This window comes from Gossypium raimondii, chromosome 8 (assembly GCF_025698545.1).
Source record: "Gossypium raimondii isolate GPD5lz chromosome 8, ASM2569854v1, whole genome shotgun sequence".
In the NCBI taxonomy this organism is placed as follows: Eukaryota; Viridiplantae; Streptophyta; class Magnoliopsida; order Malvales; family Malvaceae; genus Gossypium; species Gossypium raimondii.
In genome coordinates this window covers 45,200,530-45,219,612 of record NC_068572.1, presented here as the reverse complement: position 1 = coordinate 45,219,612, position 19,083 = coordinate 45,200,530, and the positions used below count along the sequence as shown (strand labels likewise).

General features: G+C 35.6%; 1 protein-coding gene across 3 annotated transcripts; it reads right to left on the bottom strand.

Annotated features, from left to right (window-relative positions):
* Positions 1-9,308: 9,308 nt before the first annotated feature.
* On the bottom strand, positions 9,309-11,297 carry LOC105791625 (heavy metal-associated isoprenylated plant protein 39). Of its 3 annotated transcripts, none has more exons than XM_012619785.2 (3): positions 10,955-11,297; positions 10,463-10,576; positions 9,309-10,048 (listed from the first exon to the last, which is right to left on the bottom strand). In XM_012619785.2, exons 2-3 carry the CDS (start codon positions 10,494-10,496, stop codon positions 9,591-9,593), a joined length of 492 nt encoding a protein of 163 aa, XP_012475239.1. In that variant the 5' UTR covers positions 10,497-10,576; positions 10,955-11,297; the 3' UTR covers positions 9,309-9,590. The 3 variants fall into 3 exon arrangements, with proteins under 3 accessions (XP_012475239.1, XP_012475238.1, XP_012475237.1); XM_012619784.2 differs by having other exon boundaries at positions 10,501-10,573; XM_012619783.2 differs by having other exon boundaries at positions 10,501-10,576; positions 10,955-11,296.
* Between the last annotated feature and the right edge of the window lie 7,786 nt (positions 11,298-19,083).

Below are 19,083 nucleotides of genomic sequence, written 5' to 3'. Positions count from 1 at the left end.
AATCTCATTATTTGTTTTGATTTCAGATCTATTCGTTAGAGCTTTCGTAAGAGTTTCCCGTGACTTGGCAACTCGATCTTGGTCCGTGCGCAACCCCATATCATTTGGTATCAGATTTTGGGCGTTTTGGGTGTTCTTGGTTGATTTCTAAACTGATCTCAAATTTTTAAAGCAAAAACAGCAGTTTTATCCAGAAAAATCTTTCAAAAAAATTCATTTGAGGGTAAACGTTGTCCAATTGATCTAAAATTTTACATACATATTTGTGGCACTGTGATTGAATATAAAAAAAATTATTCCCACAAAAAAAATCAGTCAAAAAAGTCAAAAAATTGAAAAAAGACGAAATCCAATAAAAATTTTAAAAAATATTCAGCGGGTTGAGTTTGGTGCCCAAACTTTCCAGATCAAAAATTCAATATTTAAGGACATTTCAGATTTATTTTCATGATTTTTTGAGATCAGGAACACCTTGAACGAAGTTGTCAAGTTACGCCGCAGTTTTTCGGGTTTTCTGGTTTCAGCAATTTTTATTGATTCTTAGCTATAGGTTTTCATTTGTTTGCTTTTTACTCTCCCTTTACAATATCTAACACCTTCTTGTTTCTTGTGTTAGTAGGATTTAAACGTGTGCACAATCCTTCCTCGGTGCAACACGAATCAATTGGTGTCTCGTCAGTCTTTGGCATCCTAGTGCAAATTAGGATTCTTCGGTAGTCCGGTTCATACACTCTCTAATTGGTTGATATAAACTCTACTAAAGCACTCACAAGACTGAATTCCACCTCATTGAGAATTTGATTTTTCTTTTTGAGTGATTAACGGTGAGGTTTGCTAACTTTTATTTTTGAGTGTTTAGTGTTTATTTTTTTGCAAATTTTTGAAAATGTCCAAAGGTGATAATAATGATGACACATTTAAAAAATTCCAACAACAGTTGGAAGAACAGGCTGCTGCACTTCGAGCGTTGACTGCTACTATCAATGAGGTGTGGTTGAATCAAGAGCCTCAATATCGAGATCCAATTAAAGACGATGTGGATAACCAGCCTCCTGCTCATAGGCGCGCTCCTCGGCGTGTCCCTAGAACTGATTATGATCTTCATGATCGTGGACAACCCTCTTTGGCAAAACCAAAGAGCGAGCAGCAACGAGAACATCTCTTTCATACTCGCTGCCATGTACAAGGTAAGCTTTGTAGAGTTATTATTGATGGTGAAAGTTGCTCGAACGTAGCCAGCACGACGATGGTGGAAAAGCTTTGCTTAACCACTACCAAGCATCCACGACCTTATCAACTACAAGGGCTTAGCAACGAATGCCAATTTAAGGTTACTCAACAAGTGCGCATCGCCTTTTCTATCGGTAAGTATCAAGACGAAGTCGTGTGCGACGTAGTACCTATTCAAGCCTGTCATTTGTTGCTAGGGGAACCATGGCAACTAGATCGAAAGGTCACTCATGATGGTCGTACCAATAGGTATTCTTTCAAGCATCAAGGAAGGAAAATCACCTTAGTGCCGCTCACTTCGGAACAAGTCCATGAGGACCAAATCAAACTGAAAAATTCTGTTGTTAAAACAAGTGAGAAAAAAGAAAAAGAGAATGAAAAAGAGCAAAAAGAGATTGAGAGTAAAAAGGAATGTGAAACAGAAAAGAAAAGTGAAAAAGAAATTGGAGAAAGAAGAGAAAATAAGTTAGAAAAAGAAACAAAAGAAAAAGACAAGGAAAGGGTAGTGAGGAATGTTTCCACTAACCAAGATATGAATTTTTCTTGTGTTGCTACTTTTCAGGTTCCCGAAAGACCGAAAGATAACTTTCAACTTCAATACCTCTCAAATGAAAGACGCTTTCATACAATCAACATAGCCAAAGATGAAATCCAACCACATGAGCCCGAAGGTAAGCGAGGTAAGGAAATTTTAGCAACCAAGTCCAGTGCAGATTTGAAAATAATTGATAAAACTTTTGGTGACTTAGTTCTTAAAAGATCCTCTCATTTTGATCCAATTAATTGTTATTCTTTGATTGTGGTTGATAAAGTCATTACGAAAGGAAGCGTGAGTTGTTATTCTCTTAATTTGCCTTGTGTAAAATCCTCGAATTTGTGCAAATTTATTTTGGCAAATACTTTCTATTATTTTGATACTTGGTTTTTGAATAAGGTAACGAGCTTTGCCAAGTTTGTTTTCAATTTATATTCGTGCCTTAAACAATTTCTATGGTTATACATAAAGTTTGAGTTCCATTTGACAAAGGTTAACTCAACAACGGAGCTTTGACTACACTATGCCCCCGATGAGCGAAGGTTTGTATTAAATGAAAAAGGTAAAATTGACCCTTATTCTTCTGCTTATAAAGGTAAGATGCTTGAAACTTTTGAAACACCTTTGTACTCCGCGGATAGTGACAAAGATCGTGTTGATGATTTAATTTTTGTAAAACACTTAGATCGAAACGTGCTTGACTATCCTATTTTATTTATTGATGATCTATCTGTTTTAATGATTGATAAAAAGATTATTGTTTTTGATGCATGTGTGAGTGAATCCATAGTCCGTCGATTAATGCATGGTATGATTGTGCAACTCTGTGAACCGTGTGAATCTTTTCAAATACTTGCTTGTGACGATTATGTTTACCATTTGATTTATTACTCGCAATTTATTCATGGTTTGTGGAAACAATTTGAGATGACTGAATGCCTTAAAACATGTCCATATTTGTTTCGAATATTTGACGAGGCATTGGCGAGTAAATTAGCTTGTTTGCATGGTAATCTGAATCTGTCAATTTGCATGCGTTATACTTGTTTTGTTATGCTTATGATTGGGCTACAAGTTTGTTTGCGTTGCTATTTACTAACTCATGGCTATTCTTTTCAGTGGATTCAATTGCCATTAGTCCCATTCGATCGAGGAAAGTCGAGTCCATTTGATTTTTCAGATTCGAGGACGAATCTTTTTGAGGAAGGGGGAATGATACGAGTCTCAAAGGCCCATCCCAAGAACGTGATGGGCTCAAACTACCACAAGGCCCAATAACGAGATCAAAGGCCCGACAAATGCATTCCAAACTAAATGGGACCATTCAAGAATTTGTTAGCAAGGCCTTAGATGCGTACACAAAAGAACAAGAAAATCAAGATTCACTTTCTTGTTTTCAAGAAAATCAAGAAACCGAATCTTGGCCCAATTTTGCTGTTTGGAGCGATTTCAAGAATCGAGAAAATCAAGATTTCAAATCTTGGAAATCTTGGTCAAGAATCGAGAAAATCAAGATTTCAAATCTTGGAAATCTTGGTCCAAGAAACCGAATCTTACAGCCAAGGTGCATTGGATCTCCGTTACGAGCATCAACGACCCAAATTTGGTAGGAGCTGGATCACAAGCCCAAAGTCTTGAAGGCGAGGCCCAATAAGCAATTTCCAGCCAAATCAAGAAATCCATACATATTTAGTTGAAAATCAGGCCAAAATGTCAAAGGGCCCAACTTGTAAACATGTTTTAATTGTTAATTTAATTTTAGGCTCTAGGAATAGGATATGTTAAATTTCGCCCAAAACATTACCCACTTAAAGTGCTTGGCGAAATTCTCTTAGTATTTTATTAATTAGAGTTAATTTATAAGTTTTCTAATCAGATTAGGATTAGTTTGTGGCCTATATAAGTGATGGCCGCCACCTTTGTTATTCACTACTCAAATACATTGAAATTTCGGTTTTGTTAAAGTGCGAATTTTCTTTGAGGTTTTCTCCAAGAATTCTCTCTTGAGCTTTCTTTAGAAGTTGTTTTAACAATCTTTTGATTGTGGGAGCCATCTTCAACCTTCTTCTTGCCATTGATATTCTTTGGAGGGAGATTAGAGCCGTTTGAAGGATTTGTGAAATCTTTCGAATTCAAGGATTCTTAGGACTTTTCTTTATTTCTTCTTTGTTTGATTTATTTCTTTGTTTCTCTTGGGTCAATTCTTTATCTTACTTATTTGTTGTTATTCTTGTGTTCTTTCAATACATTCCAACTCCAAGAATCGACGATTTATTTTTCCCTCGTTAAAGAACGATTCGATATCAAAATCCCCAATTTCTAGGGCTTGGTCGATTGGGTCATATTCAATTTGGGGAACATTCAGTTACTGGAAATGGATCATTCTTGGCCGAATCAACTCATTGGCAGATTCACATCCTTTCTTTCCTTTCAATTGCGTTTGATTCTTCGATTCTACTTCTTTTCTTCTTGCCATCTAAAACCCCAATTTTATTCCATTTATTTGCTGAAATTTTAAGTTTAATTTGCTGCTTGTGTTTGTTTTCTCGATTATTGATTGGATCATTCTTGATTGCTAATTCGTGATCTTGGTTTTAAAGAAACCCCTTCTCCTAAGTGTTTCGATTCTTGATTATATCTTGCTGATTTTTGGGTTCTTATTCCAGATCTTGAAATTTCTAGATTTAATCTCATTATTTGTTTTGATTTCAGATCTATTCGTTAGAGCTTTCATAGGAGTTTCCCGTGACTTGGCAACTCGATCTTGGTCCGCCTTTTGGATTTCCACCAAATGAGCCTCTTTTATTGTCACCTATGGTAGAGTCAAGCCACATGGGTGTCCATTCAAGGGCTACTACCTTAGACTCTATGGGAAGAAACTCCAAGTTCGAATGTCCGAGGTTTGATGGGGGTGACTTCCGAGGGTGGTAGTAGAAATTAGAGCAGTGTTTTGAAGCTGAAAGTATATTGGAACAAGATAATGTGAGAACTGTTATGCTTCATATGAAAGGAAAAGCATTGGACTGGCACCACTTTTTCAGCCAACGACAGGGAGGGATTCAAATGTTATCATGGGAAACTTATGCTCGTAGGCTGCAAGAGAGATTCAGCTCTTTCAACTTTACTAACCCGATGACTGAGTTGGTCACCTTGAAGCAACAAGGATCTATTGACCAGTTCCGCGACCAATTTGTAAGCATTCTCAACCAGCTCCACCTGCCCGAACCTTACGCTTTAAGTATATTCATCAGTGATCTTAAAATAGAAGTTGGCATGTACCTTAGATTATTCAAACTCCAAACACTGTTAGAAGCCTTTATGTTAGCTAGACAGGTCGAAGGCATTGTATCTGTAAACATGGTCAAAAGGCATCCTCTGATGGGAGGGAGTGTGGGATATTCTAAACCTCTCTTTCCTAACCCTAAACCCATCAGTCCTGTACCCGCAACTGGAAGACTCTCTCCAACCTATAACAAACCGAAACTACCCTTAACAATCATCGCATTCTAACCAAGTCCTTATCCTAAGCTGAAATGGAGGATAAGAGAAAGAAAGGGTTATGTTTCTGGTGCACCGTAACGTATACCCCTGGACATAAGTGCGTGAAATCACAACTGTATCAGCTAGTGGTGAGATCTCACAATGAAATTGGAATGGAGGCCATAACCTCCCCAACAGAGGAGTTTCAAGACTGTCTCGAATAGCTCGAGAATACATAACTCGAAGTTGATGTCATCCCTCATGTTCTTTCATTACATGCCTTACAAGGATCCTAAGGGCATAACACCATGAGAATTACAGCTAGAATTGGGCATATTGATGTGATAATATTGGTAGACTCGGGTAGCACACACAACTTTGTAGACTCCAAACTGGTCAAGAGAGGTAATTTATTTGTGGAACCAGCTAATAAAATAGAGATTATGGTTGCTGATGGCAGAAGTTTGTACACTAGGGGACGGTGTCGAGCTATTAAGTGGCAAACAGAAGGTTACAGTTTTGTTAGTGACTTCATTATCCTTCCGGTGAAAGGTTACAATTTGGTGCTGGAAATACAGTGGCTACTGTCTTTAGGAGCCATCACTTGGAACTTTCAACTTATCACTAAGAAGTTCAAATACGAGGGCCACGATTACTTGCTTCAAGGTATTCAACCCGAAGACTTACATATACTGACGGGTCAACAAATGTCCAAATGCTTGTCTATGACACCACTCGGTCCTTGTCCCATAATATTGGCTGCCGAACAACACACCAAGTTGAAAATGACACCTGCAACTCCTCCGAAAAATTTACAACAACTTTTAAGAGAATATGACGACGCATTCCAAATGCCTGATACACTTCTTCCTGTCTGAACACAAGGTCATAGAAGACCTTTGCATAATGAGACAAAGGTGGTGAATATTAGGCCCTATAGGCACCCTACAGTGTAGAAGACGGAAATTGAAAAGCTTATCAGGGAGATGTTGCGCGTTGGAATCATACAAGACAGTAACAACCCTTTTTCTTCACCAGTTGTAATGGTTAAGAAAAAAGATGAGAGTTGGCGCTTGTGTGTAGATTGCCGCCACCTAAACCAACTAACCATTAAGGACCGTTTTCCGATACCCATCATAAAAGAACTATTAGATGAGCTTGGACAAGCTCTCTTTTTCTCCAAATTGGACCTTCGATCGGGCTATCACCAAATCTGAATGTATGAGAGAGATGTTCGTAAAACCTGTTTTAAGACACATGAAGGGCATTAAGAATTTCTGGTTATGCCCTTCGGCTTAACCAATGCACCTTCAACCTTCCAGGCAGTCATGAATGCTATATTCAAAGATTTATTAAGAAGGTCAGTCTTGGTTTTTTTTGACGATATACTTATCTATTCCAACAGCTAGACTGAACATATGATACATTTACAAGATGTGTTGCAGCTTTTGAGGAACAAGCATTTGTTTGTCAAGCAAAATAAATGTACATTTGGCACTCATCAAATAGAGTATTTGGGCCATGTTATAGCTGCAGGAGAGGTGACAATGAATGCCGCAAAGGTAGAAGGAGTTTCAAATTGGCCCACCCCTAAATCGGTCAAAGAATTGAGGGGTTTCTTAGGTCTTTTGGGTCACTATAGAAGATTCATAAGAAGCTATGGGGTTATGGCTCGATCGTTGACCAATTTACTCAAGAAAAACACCCTCTGGCACTGGACCAACCATGAACAAGCTACCTTTGAAATGTTAAAGCACGCAGTATGCCATGCACCAGTGCTATGCCTACCTAACTTTAATGAAGAATTCTACATTGACACAGATGCATATGGTCAAGGGGTTGAGGCCGTGTTACACCAAAAAGGGAGACCAGTGGCATTTTTTAGCAAAGGGTTAGGAGTGAAACATCAAGCACTTTCCATCTATGATAAGGAAATGCTTGTGGTCCTCTTGGCAGTAGAAAAAAAGGCACACTTATGTGGTTGGGAGGAGGTTTCAAATCAGGACCGATCACCAAAGTTTGAAATTTTTAGCTGATCGATAAGCTATTACTCAATTTCAATAAAAATGGGTCGTTAAAATGCTTGGTTATGACTATTACATCACTTATAGGAAGGGTGCTCAAAATTTGGTAGCCGATGCTTTGTCTAGAAAGGCCCACGAATTCGAGGGACAGCTCCTTCAATGTATGGGTCGTACTTCATGGTCAGACTTATGGAAGAGAGTGGTAGAATCTGCTTTTGTTGATCCCAAGCTACACTAAGTATGCATTGAGCTTCGAGAGGACCCTCAGAGGCATCCAAAATATTCGTGGAATGGGCATGTACTAAGGAGAAAAGAGAAGGTCGTTGTAGGGAACGACATAAAACTCAAGAGAGAGCTATTTGAATGTTTCCACTGTAGCCCATTGGGAGGTCACTCAGGGACGCACGCTACCAAAGTACGAATATCTAGACAAGTATACTGGAAAGGCCTAACCAAGGATACACGAAAATGGGTCAGAGAATGTCCTATTTGTCAACGATGCAAGGCAGACCTTGCCGTATCCCCTGGTTTCCTACAGCCTCTACCTATCCCCGAGCGAGCTTGGGAGGCTATCAGTATAGATTTTATAGAAGGTTTACCGGTCGCCCACAACAAGAACACCATCCTAGTGGTAGTTGACAGACTCACAAAATACGGGCATTTCTTACCTCTCTCACACCCTTTCACAGCCATCACCGTAGCTCAAGAATACTTGACAGACATCTACACGTTGCATGGTATTCTTGAAACAATTGTATCAGATCGGGACAAGATTTTTGTGAGTAATTTCTGGCAAGAACTGTTTAAAAGATTAGGAGCTAAACTTTGCTTGTCAACAGCAACCATCTACAAACAGATGGACAGACTGAAGTTCTGAACCGGTGTCTAGAAGGCTATCTCAAATGCATGGTGAGTGAATATCCTAAGGAGTGGGTGCAACGGTTACCTTTAGCTGAATGGTGGTATAATACCACACACCACTCCGCAATCCATACCACACCGTATGAGGCCCTTTATGGTCAAGCACCACCCCTACACTTACCTTACCTCACTGGCTCTTCCAATGTAGCTACTGTCGACCGAAGCTTGCAAAATAGAGAAGTTATGCGGAAGCTTCTTCACTTCCATTTAAAAAGAGCTCAAGAGAGAATGAGATAAATTGCCAACAAGAAGAGATCTGATCGGAGTTTTGATGTAGGGGATTGGGTGTACTTAAGGTTACAACCATACCGCCAACATTCACTCCACAAGTTGAAGAATCATAAGCTCTCTCCTAAATACTTTGGACCTTTCCTTATAGAAGCCAAAGTGGGTCAAGTTGCTTACAAGTTAACTTTACCAGTCGGATCCAAAATTCACCCTACACTCCCCGTTTCCCAGCTCAAAAAACACATTGGTAAGATACCAACTTCATCTATACTACCTGTAGTGGGGACTGATGGCATCATTGACAAAGAGCCCATGAGAATATTAGATAGAAAGATGGTCAAAAAGGGCAATCAGGCTGCGACTGAGGTGCTGGTTGAATGGTTCAACACTTATCCAGAAGACTTAACCTGGGAGAACTTACAAGAATTACAACAGATGTATCCTGCCTTTGATCCTTGAGGACAATGATCCTATTCAAGAAGGGAGTATCTGATACAGGCCAAATGGAGCTCACGGTTTCAAGTCTACCAATTTCGATTTGTTTTTAATTTCTAATTTGCTGGTTGTTAAACACTGCATTTAGTTTAATTTCTATTTCGGTGTAAAGAGGACCGTTTAAATAAAACGGTAAGTTTTGTCTTTGCTTGGGATAGTTGTTATCTGCTTTAACTGTACATTTTAAACCCCTTTGTCGACAGCAAGGGGGATATGATGAAAAACAGGCCGTTTCTTTTTGTGATTTTCTCCTTTCAACTTTTTCTCCTTCTCTTCTTCTTCTGATTCTTTCTTTCTTCCCTCCGATTATTCATCTCTATTCACTGACTATATCATATCCTTATTGTATAGCAGTCTACTTTTTCGTTGGAAAAAAAAAATAGAGAATAAGAAGAGAAGGCAGAATAAGCAATACATTAGATTACAAGACTAACATAAAATTACATACATTCATGATTCATGGAAAAATGGTGGATGGATTTTTCCAAATTCCCATTTGTTATTCACTCCACTTTCTTCTTCAACACCTTAACTAGTACATTAAAACCAAAAAGGATTAATGAAAAACATCACCATATCTATACACTAAGGAAGTTTGTCTTCTTTGGTTTGTTGCCTCCTGTTTTTCATTCATCACATTCAAATCCATCACCACTCGCCTTTCCCCTGCACCCTAATTAGCAGATAACACAAGCATTTGGATTCTCTTCCATGCTTTGAACATAGTAATAAGTGGTCATTTGAGGATTGTATGCTCTGTAAGCCTTCACAAGCTCCAAGACAGGGTCCGGTGGTGGCAGCAGCTGTGGCTGCTGCTGTGCTGGTGGCTGTGGCTGTTTCTCTTCTTCTTTCTTTGGCTCCTCTTCCTTCTTGGGTTCCTCTTCCTTCTTGGGTTCTTCTTTCTTTGGCTCCTCTTCCTTCTTGGGTTCTTCTTTCTTCGGCTCCTCCTTCTTGGGCTCCTCTTTCTTGGGTTCTTCCTTCTTCGGCTCCTCCTTCTCCGGCGGTTTTGCTGGCCCTACCGATACTATAGTGGTCGACCAGTTCTTGCGCAATTTGCTCACCACATTCACAGGGTCAACTGTTCCAATCACTGTCAATTGCTGTGCTTTCATATCCATGGCAATGGTATCAATTCCTATCAAAATTTTCAAAGCCCAAAAAGACAAAGCTATAATCAATAGAAAGAAACCATTACTTTTTCCATGGCCAGCTCCAAAAGAACAACAACAATATAACATGAAGAAATCTCAGAAAATATAAGAACAAATCACTGTTAGCACGAAGATATTGTTGTCATCAAGATCCCTTAGTCATTGATAAAAAGGGGTTTTAACAATCCAAGCTAAAGTTCAAATACATATAAATAGCCAATGTATGTTGCATCGAAATTTGATATTCGAAACAACAATAATATCGAAAGATGTTAGAGAATATATATATATATATATATAATATGAAGCAGTCACATCATTTTCTGTAATTTAATATAAGAAACATTTGGACAGACACCTAAGCAAACAACACTTTATAATAAAGATTGTGCATGTACCTGAAAGAGTCGAGACTGTTTTTAGATTGTGCATGTACCTGAAAGAGTCGAGACTGTTTTTAGAGCCTTGTGCTTGGCTTTATCATCATGCAAATCCAACTTCAGCACAATCTTCTGCAATTAAAATAAGAGAAAATAAAAGAGATCTGTTTCAGTATCTTTTGTGTAAGCATCTGGGTAAATCGATAAGTAAATATATAAATGCATTCAAGTTACATTTTAAACATGAAAATAAATCAAATTACTCAAATTTTTTTCATCCTTTTCCATTACTTAGCACATCAAATAAGATGACAAAAACCAAAGACTGTACGGATTCTTTTGAGCTGAAAAAATGCCAAGAATCAAAACCCAATTCAAGAACAAGGCCTTATGATTCTCTTTAAATCCCCACGACAAAATATTGCAATAAAAAAAATTAAAGAAAAAGCAAATAAAGAATCGGAACCCAATCAAGGAAAAGAAGAAGAGATCCCAAAGTAGGAAGCAGACCTTCATTTGTGAGGCACTTGAAACCCTTTTTTTTAGGGAATTACAGAGATGCTTTTTTTGGAGGAAAGGAAAGTGAGATAAGAAGGAAAAGGAGGGGGGTGTTGAAAACAAGAGAGAATAATGAGGGGGGGGGGGTTTGAAAAAAGGTGTACAAAGAAGAGAAAGATTTGGACAGATAATTGTAAAGGAAAAGGAAAGAAAATCCGAATGAAAACAAGAAATGCAGAATAGGAGAGAGAAACAAAAAAAGGAAAAAGGTGGGCAAACGATGAGAACAGAGAGTAACTGAACACAGAGAAAGAGAGTGAAGTGTTGTATTGAAGGATGTGAAAACTAGCGGGCAAGGCTCTTTGTCTCGACGAGGCTTTTAAGTGAAAAATACGGATAAAAACATAAATGGGTTTGCAGCGATGTGATGGAATGCGATACATTTTATTTGTTATCTTATGCTATAGTATTTGATTTTATCATCATCAATATTTTTAAATTAATTACAGATAAACGTACCATTCATTCAAACTTAATCACAAGCTTATAGTATGGTCCAAAGTCCTGACCTATTTTTCACAATTATAAACGTGGATGGGTAAGTTTTAAAGGGTTATGTGTGGGTTTTCATAAAAATAATAAATAAATAAATAAATATCAAAATGATATTGTTTTTAGATTAATTATGAAAATAGGTCATTTTCGCAATAAAGTTAGGTGTTCTCTGATTAGTTTAATTGCACCACTTTTATTTTTTCTAAATCATAATGCAATCAAATGAATTTTTATTATTGATGTATGATACATTGGCGCGCTTGATTAAAATGTGATAAATCAAAATGTTTAAAGACTTAATAGTTTTTCTTTTAGATTACCTATTGTAAGTAAAAAAAAATTAAGGTTGCATTTTAGGTTGCCTAATATTTCTTAAAAATTCACTTCAATATTTTAAAAGAATAAAGTATTAGCATTATAAGAGTTGAGATATTAAATTATGTCAAAATTAAAATTTTAATTCAAAAATAAATAGAGATTGAATTTCAAATTTGAACCAAATATAAGGATGAAAACTAAAATTAACCATTATTATATAATCTCAAAAGAATAGAGGAATTAAAACTAAAATTTAACCACCATCTTTTCATGTAAAAGGAAAAAAAGAAAAGAACAAGTTTCATATAATGAAAGGGACTAAAGTAGTTATTTTAAAAAATATAAGTACCTTAAAAAGAAAATAATAAGTAAGGAAGGGTTTATGAAACAATTATGCCCCAAAACATATTTGGTGCCGCCACACTATAATGCATAAGGGTTTTTTTTGTTTTTTTACAACAATTAATCTAAAAGGGAAAGTTTCATATCAAGTACTTTAATATTTTGGTTTATTACATTTCAATCTGGTGTTGTCAATGTGTTAGGTGGCACCAATAAAAACTCATTTTTTTTAAACTTGATGATTGGGGAAAAAAAGGTGGTGTCGCCAACTAGTCAAATGGCACTCAATTTTACTGTAGAAAATGACATATTTTCGTAATTAAACTAAAAATAATATTATTTCCTTAATTATTTATTTTGCATTACTTTTATAAAAAAAAAACCCAGGTACATATGCCATTTCTTATTTGGCCTTTTAGGCCCTTTTTTTAATTTAGGAAAATAGGACATTTTTGGAGAAAGAAAAGGAAAGCGCGCCTAGAGAGGGTTAGGGTTTTTTTAATTATGTTAGGTTTAGGTTTTTAAGGGTTTAGGGTTTGGGACTAAGGGTGAAATCGCGAAAGGTTATAGGTAGATTTAAAGGGTTAGGGATGTGATAACGTGCCTCAAAACACATACATTTCATATGTCATGGCGGGATAGGACCATTATCTTAGAAGCCCAGCTTGGGAAAGTTAGGTTTTGGGGTGACAGTGCTTGATACAGACACGATTCGAAGTATAGGTGGAGGTTCTAGTCGATGGTCATGATGCAATCACGAGCTCGAGTATAACCGAGGGCCAGTTGACAATCGTTATGCAGTCACGAGTTTAAGCTTCTTGGATACCCGCAAATGATGCCTTATATATACCATAGATAAGATTGAGGTCATATTATAGGGAAAAACAGAGGGATTTTTGGTGTAATAAACATAATTTTTTACTTTATTTCCAAGCAATCAGTATCTTTAACCTTTCATTCTTATCTGAAGGCTAACACCGAGGTGGACAGAAGAGGGCTCTCAGGCGAAGAGGATGTTCTGGCACAGTAGAGGTCAAACTCAGGTTGGGTTGGTAGCGGTTGTAGTTATTAATGGGTTGTTTAATAATGACAAGCGTTGTCACCTTGAAAAGAGCATCATTTTTACAGCACCGCAAACAACTGCTCCATGCTTGAGAGTCCTCCTGAGTCCACAACGGTGTTGGCATTTGGATAAGAAGGAAGGTTAAAGGTACTAGTTGCTTGGAAATAGAGAAAAATGTTGTGCCGATTATAGTGGGAAGTCCCACAGTTTTTTCGTATGATTATGCCTTTAAACTTCTATATGGTATTTATAAGGTAACATTTTCAGGTATCCAAAAAGTTTGAGCTCGTGGCTGTATAACGACCGTCAATTGGTTCTCCCGTTATACCTCAATCCATGACCGCATAACAGCCGTCGATTGAGACTTATATGTAGACTTCCACCAATGACCATACAAAACAAAATCACCTCGAAACTCGGCTTCCCCAGGATAGGTTTCAGAGGTAGGGGTGAGTATTCAATCGAGTCGAGTTGAATCGAGTCAAAAAATTTCAAGTCAAGTCGAGTCAAGTTGAAGAATCCTATTGTTTATACTCAATATTGCGTTTACATAGACCGATTATTTAACTAGTAGACTACGCATAAGATTATTTAACTACATAAATAATATGATGGTTTTACCTTTTAACTTAATAAGTAAACATTTATCAAAATGACGTAGTTTTCTCTTTTCTTATTCAGATTTTTGGATAACTCGAATTGTGTAATTCATATTCAAGTTAAATAAAAAAACTTAATTTTTTATTCGAGTTGATCCGAATAACTTGATTAACTCAAATAAATCAAACTATTTAATTCAAAATTTAAAATTTTTATTGAGTTTTTCAAATTAAATTTGATTTTAAATGGTCTCATCTCAGCAGGATATATGAAATATGTGCATCTCGGAGCGATATCACATCACTGATGACTCAAGAATACCTTGAACGGTCTAAATTTTATTAGCGATCGAAATTTTTAACACCGAGAAATGTTGTATAGTGGAAAGATGGAGAGGCTTGGGGAGAAGATGTTTGAGGGATGATGAAGTATAGAGTGGGGGACTCCTTTTACAAGCGTGGAGAGAAGGGTGTGATTACAAAATAGAAAATTCCTGCGGTCGAAAATGCGTTGCAAGACTAATGTTTTCATCGAATATATTCAAAACTTACTTAAAATCTGTTAAAAATTCGAAGGGTTAGGTATTTTTATTTTTCAGAGAAGAAAAATGCTAGAGAAAGTTCGTCCAGCTGGGCGAGCTTCCTTGCTGACATGGCAAGAAAACGCGCTCAGCTGGTGGACCCTCAAACTTTTTCTGCATATTTGAAGTATGTTATGAGGCACAAAATACCTTCTGAAGCATGCTTCTGATTAAATTATATGACTTGTGAAACGTGTTTTTAAGTAATAATTTGTGTTTCATCACCATTATTTGACGAAAACACGTGTTCAAAAACGGGTTTTGGGGCATGCATTCTCTCTCTCATTGTTCTATTTTCCTATTAAAGTAATGAAATATTTATAACTTAGGCACGCAACAAATTCATATCAAACATCAAATATTTGAGTTGCGAGAGTTGTGTGATTTCTTTGGACAACCATTTATTGATTTTTTTGTTTATGCTCATTCAATTCATAACTGATATTGAAATGAGTCGATGAATGAAATCTGTTGTTTACTATGACAGTCAAATCTATAATACAAAAGGGGTGGTATTTGCAGAAGCCCAATCCGTGAAATAGACATTCAATCGTGTCATTAAATTGCGTGAGATACGGATTAGAATCAGGAGGGAAATGGGGGGTTCAACTCGGGGAAGAATTTTGAGGTTGCAACGTAGATATCTTACTTCTGTTGACCTCTATAGGTATGAGTTATTTGATTTGAAACATGATCTCGAGCTTGAGGCGATCATAGAATTGCACTGCTCAAGCGAAAATGCTGTAATGTAGTTATATGTCGATTTTGCCAAGGCTAATGGATCTGACCCATTTTCAGTCACCTTTACGGCTAATGTTGGAATCGAAGCTGAAGTAGAAAGTCCAACTACACGGTTTTTGTAACAACCCATTCTCAATGGTGTCGGAAACAGTGGTTTCGAGACTACAAATCCATCAAGTAGGTCCATAAATATTATTATTTAATATTTACAAGTTTAATATAGTATTATATAGGATCTTGGATTTAATGTTTTTTTATAATTGAACAAATATTTAAGTTCAAGTGGTTTGTCTCTAAAGTCAAGTGGTTTTGGAAAATGAGGTATCAGGAACTCGTTTCTGTAAACTGAGTTTGTAATTATTTTATTAAATATTTATGGAGTTACTATATAGGTGTATTGAATTTTAAACCAGAAATTTCGCGATTTGATATTTAATTAAGGAAAAGAACTAAATTAGAAAAAGCTGTAAAAGTTAATCGTTATAAGTTTATAAGTGTTTCATGGTTATAAAACATGAATTAAGGGCTTTATATGGTAATTAGACCCTATTTAATATGGTAGACAGTTTATGTTTGCTAAATTACTCAATTTTAGTTAAAATTGAATATTATAAATGTAATTTAATTAATAAATAACGTAAACAAAAGATGAACAAAGTCATCTTCTCCATCTTTTGTCTTTAAAAAACTGAAACTCCATAACTTGAATGTAGCAAGCTTTTGGCCAACATTTTTTCTCTTACATTGTATGATTTGTAAGTCTATTTTAGTAATTTTTATGTTTTTGAGGTCATTGTAGCTTAATCTAACTAGCCCTAAGACTAACTCGTAAAACTGTTAAAATATTAGGGACTTTTTATGAATGAATTATAAGTGTCTTTGAAGTTTGTTGATAGAGTCATGAACTTGATGGTTAAATAGGAACATTTTGTTAAGTAATTTTGGTTGGTTTTGAATTGAAGGACTTAATTGTTATAATTTTGAAATTGGTGTGGTTTAATTGTAAAAATTTAGTTTTTAGGGGCATTAGAGGAAGGAGCGAAACTAGGGGATTGGCAGGGTCTCGGCCCCCTTAAAATGGAAAATTTTCCATTTAGGCCCTTTGAAATTTTTAAAATTTTAAATTAGTAAAGGTAAAATTACACTTTGACCCCCTAAAATGAAAAATATTTGATTTAATGCTTTAAAAATTATAAAGATAGAGGCTATTAAAATGGTGAAATTACATTTTTACTATCATAATTTCAACCCTCCTTAAAAAAAATTTCTGACCTTGCCCCTATTTAGATGGACCATAAAGAATTTGACATTGTGAAAATTTTGCAAGTTTTAGTATAAGGACTAAATTGCATAAAAGGTAAAATTTTAGGGTAAAATTGTAAAATGTTAACAAAAGGATTTATACACATAAATTTAGTTATTTAAGATATTTTAAATGGTTAATTGAATTAGAATTATTATTTAGATCAAGAAACAAATCAACCAGACAATAATTGTGGAAAAAGGAAAGCTAGCAAAGTAATCATCGGTGTTGTGGTAGCTACAAATTCGATTTAGGTAAGTCCGTGTTTTGATTAAAATAATTATTTGATGTTATTGTGATTTAATAATTATCCATGTATGTTTGTGATTGGGTTTTTTTCTTGGTAAATATAAAGTGATGAAATGGACTAAGTTGCAGTGATATCATAATTAAAGGTTATGTTTGAAATTGGAAAACTATATGAATGAATTCATGTGATGAAGTAATGTGTATGGATTTAAATGATATGGATATTAAACATGGCCCGTATGAACTTTGTGAATGCTTAGAATACAAATGACATGTCATTAAGGTTATCATCGTTTTGAGTGCTGGTCTTGGATGTCCTACCGATGGCTAAGATCCTGCATTTGTTGGGGATTCTTCATAGCTCGTGTAAGCAGTATCACGTAGCTTAACATCCTGACCCACAACTCATGTGAGCAAGCCCATTTCATAGCTTGTGTAAGCATTTACCATCACAGCTTGTGTGAGCATTATTCACGTGTATCCAGCGTTACTTCATTATGGTTCATCGGGTGTAAATGAATATGTAAAATGATTATACGAAATGGTGATATGAAATGGATACTTGAAATGAAAATGTGAAATGTTAATAGATATGTGAATTTTGAGTTGTGTTTCAAATGAGTTACTTCTATATGTTTTGTGACATGATAATGTTACATGTTTCATATTTCATATATGAACTCATTAACCTTGTGAGATTTGTGATGTGTATAGGAAAATAATGAACTCATGATTTGGATTGTGAAATGTTTAAGTTACATCATATTTAGTAAGATAAGGTTTAAGTTTAATACAAGCTTACTAAGCAATGATTTTCTTACGTCTGTTATGTTTGATTTCTTTGTAGATTATTGAAAGTTTTGATCGGTTGAAAGTCAAGCCGGAGTTCACACTATCCGTTCAACGACTCAGTAGAACTTTTGTTTGTTTTGATTTTGGTTATAAGTGGTATGTAGTAGGTGGTTTGAACATCATATGTAATTGTTCAAGTTATGGTGTGGTTTTGGTTATTTAAATATGGTTGTGACTTTTGGCTTGGTTGGTACTTTTGGTATTTAAATATGTATATATATATATATAAATTGTTTTGATCATGTTTTGGCGGGTTAGTTTTGGTATAAGTTTTGTGGAATGATGATTAATGAATGTGAAATTGGTTAGGCATGAAAATGGTGACATGAATGGTATAAAATGGTATGTTTTGATTATGTTATGTTGGTGTTAAGGTGCTATGTAAATGTTTTGAATAATTTGGTTCACTTTGTACTGTTGGGAAATGCGCTCATATTGTAGTAAACATGTAATTGTTTTCTATTTATTTGAATGATGAATAAATAAATAAATAAAATTAATTTCACATTTCACTATTATGTCTTTTGTATTTCTGTCTTTCATATTTTGCATACATAGCGAAATTGTGGCAAGCAAATATTAGCTCATTAATGGTCTAAGTTCAAACTGATGATAAGTGGCATTGTAAGAATGTTTACATTATGAGAAAGACAACTTACTTCAGTAGATAATCTAAACGAGTCCGTAATCCTATAAAAGAATCAAAGTGAACATTTGATTTAAATACTGAGAAGGATTATTATGTTGTCTACAATTCCAATTTAGGAGATGACTAGTCTTCACTATTGGAGCAGTTGACTCCATGGGTAGAGACGTAGATGTATTTATTGGCATAATTATACATTAGACTGGACCCAAGATAAGATCATTTTGAATTCGTTTGTGAATTAATTCACTTGTGACGTTCATGGTATGATTTACCTAAATCTTGAGTTAGTCACGAGCCATGTGTATGTATAAGTGGAGGCTTATACTTAAAAGATGATTGAGCCGATAGCCAGTATGTTGGGCACATGACTTGTGTATGGCATGACTTTATTAGCAACAGTGGTATTCATAGTTCAATTAAAAAGTTAACGATATCCTCTCATTGGCATTGTGTAGATTGATAAATATGGAACGTGGTCACAGGTTACTAGTTTTCAAACGAGCAATTTATCATAGTCATTTGTTGACAATGATCATATTAATCATTAAGAAGACACAATGGTGAAAATGAGATAAAATATGATTGTATTGAATGAACGGGTTTAACTTAAAGGAATCAAGGATATCATATGAGGGTAACACACACATGACGAGGTCGCTGGACAAAACAGTTGGATGAATTACTTTCACAAAAAGTATACAATAAGGAGTTTTTGATAAGTGCTAAAAGTAACATGTTTTAATCTCGTTCTTAATGTGTTTTTGGATGATTATTTGATGTAAAATGGTTACTTTTATGCTCTTAATCCTTTAAATTCATGTGTCTATACTTAGGAGAGCATTCGGAGCAAATATAGTAAAAACTAGAAAATTGGAGCGAAGTACAGGGG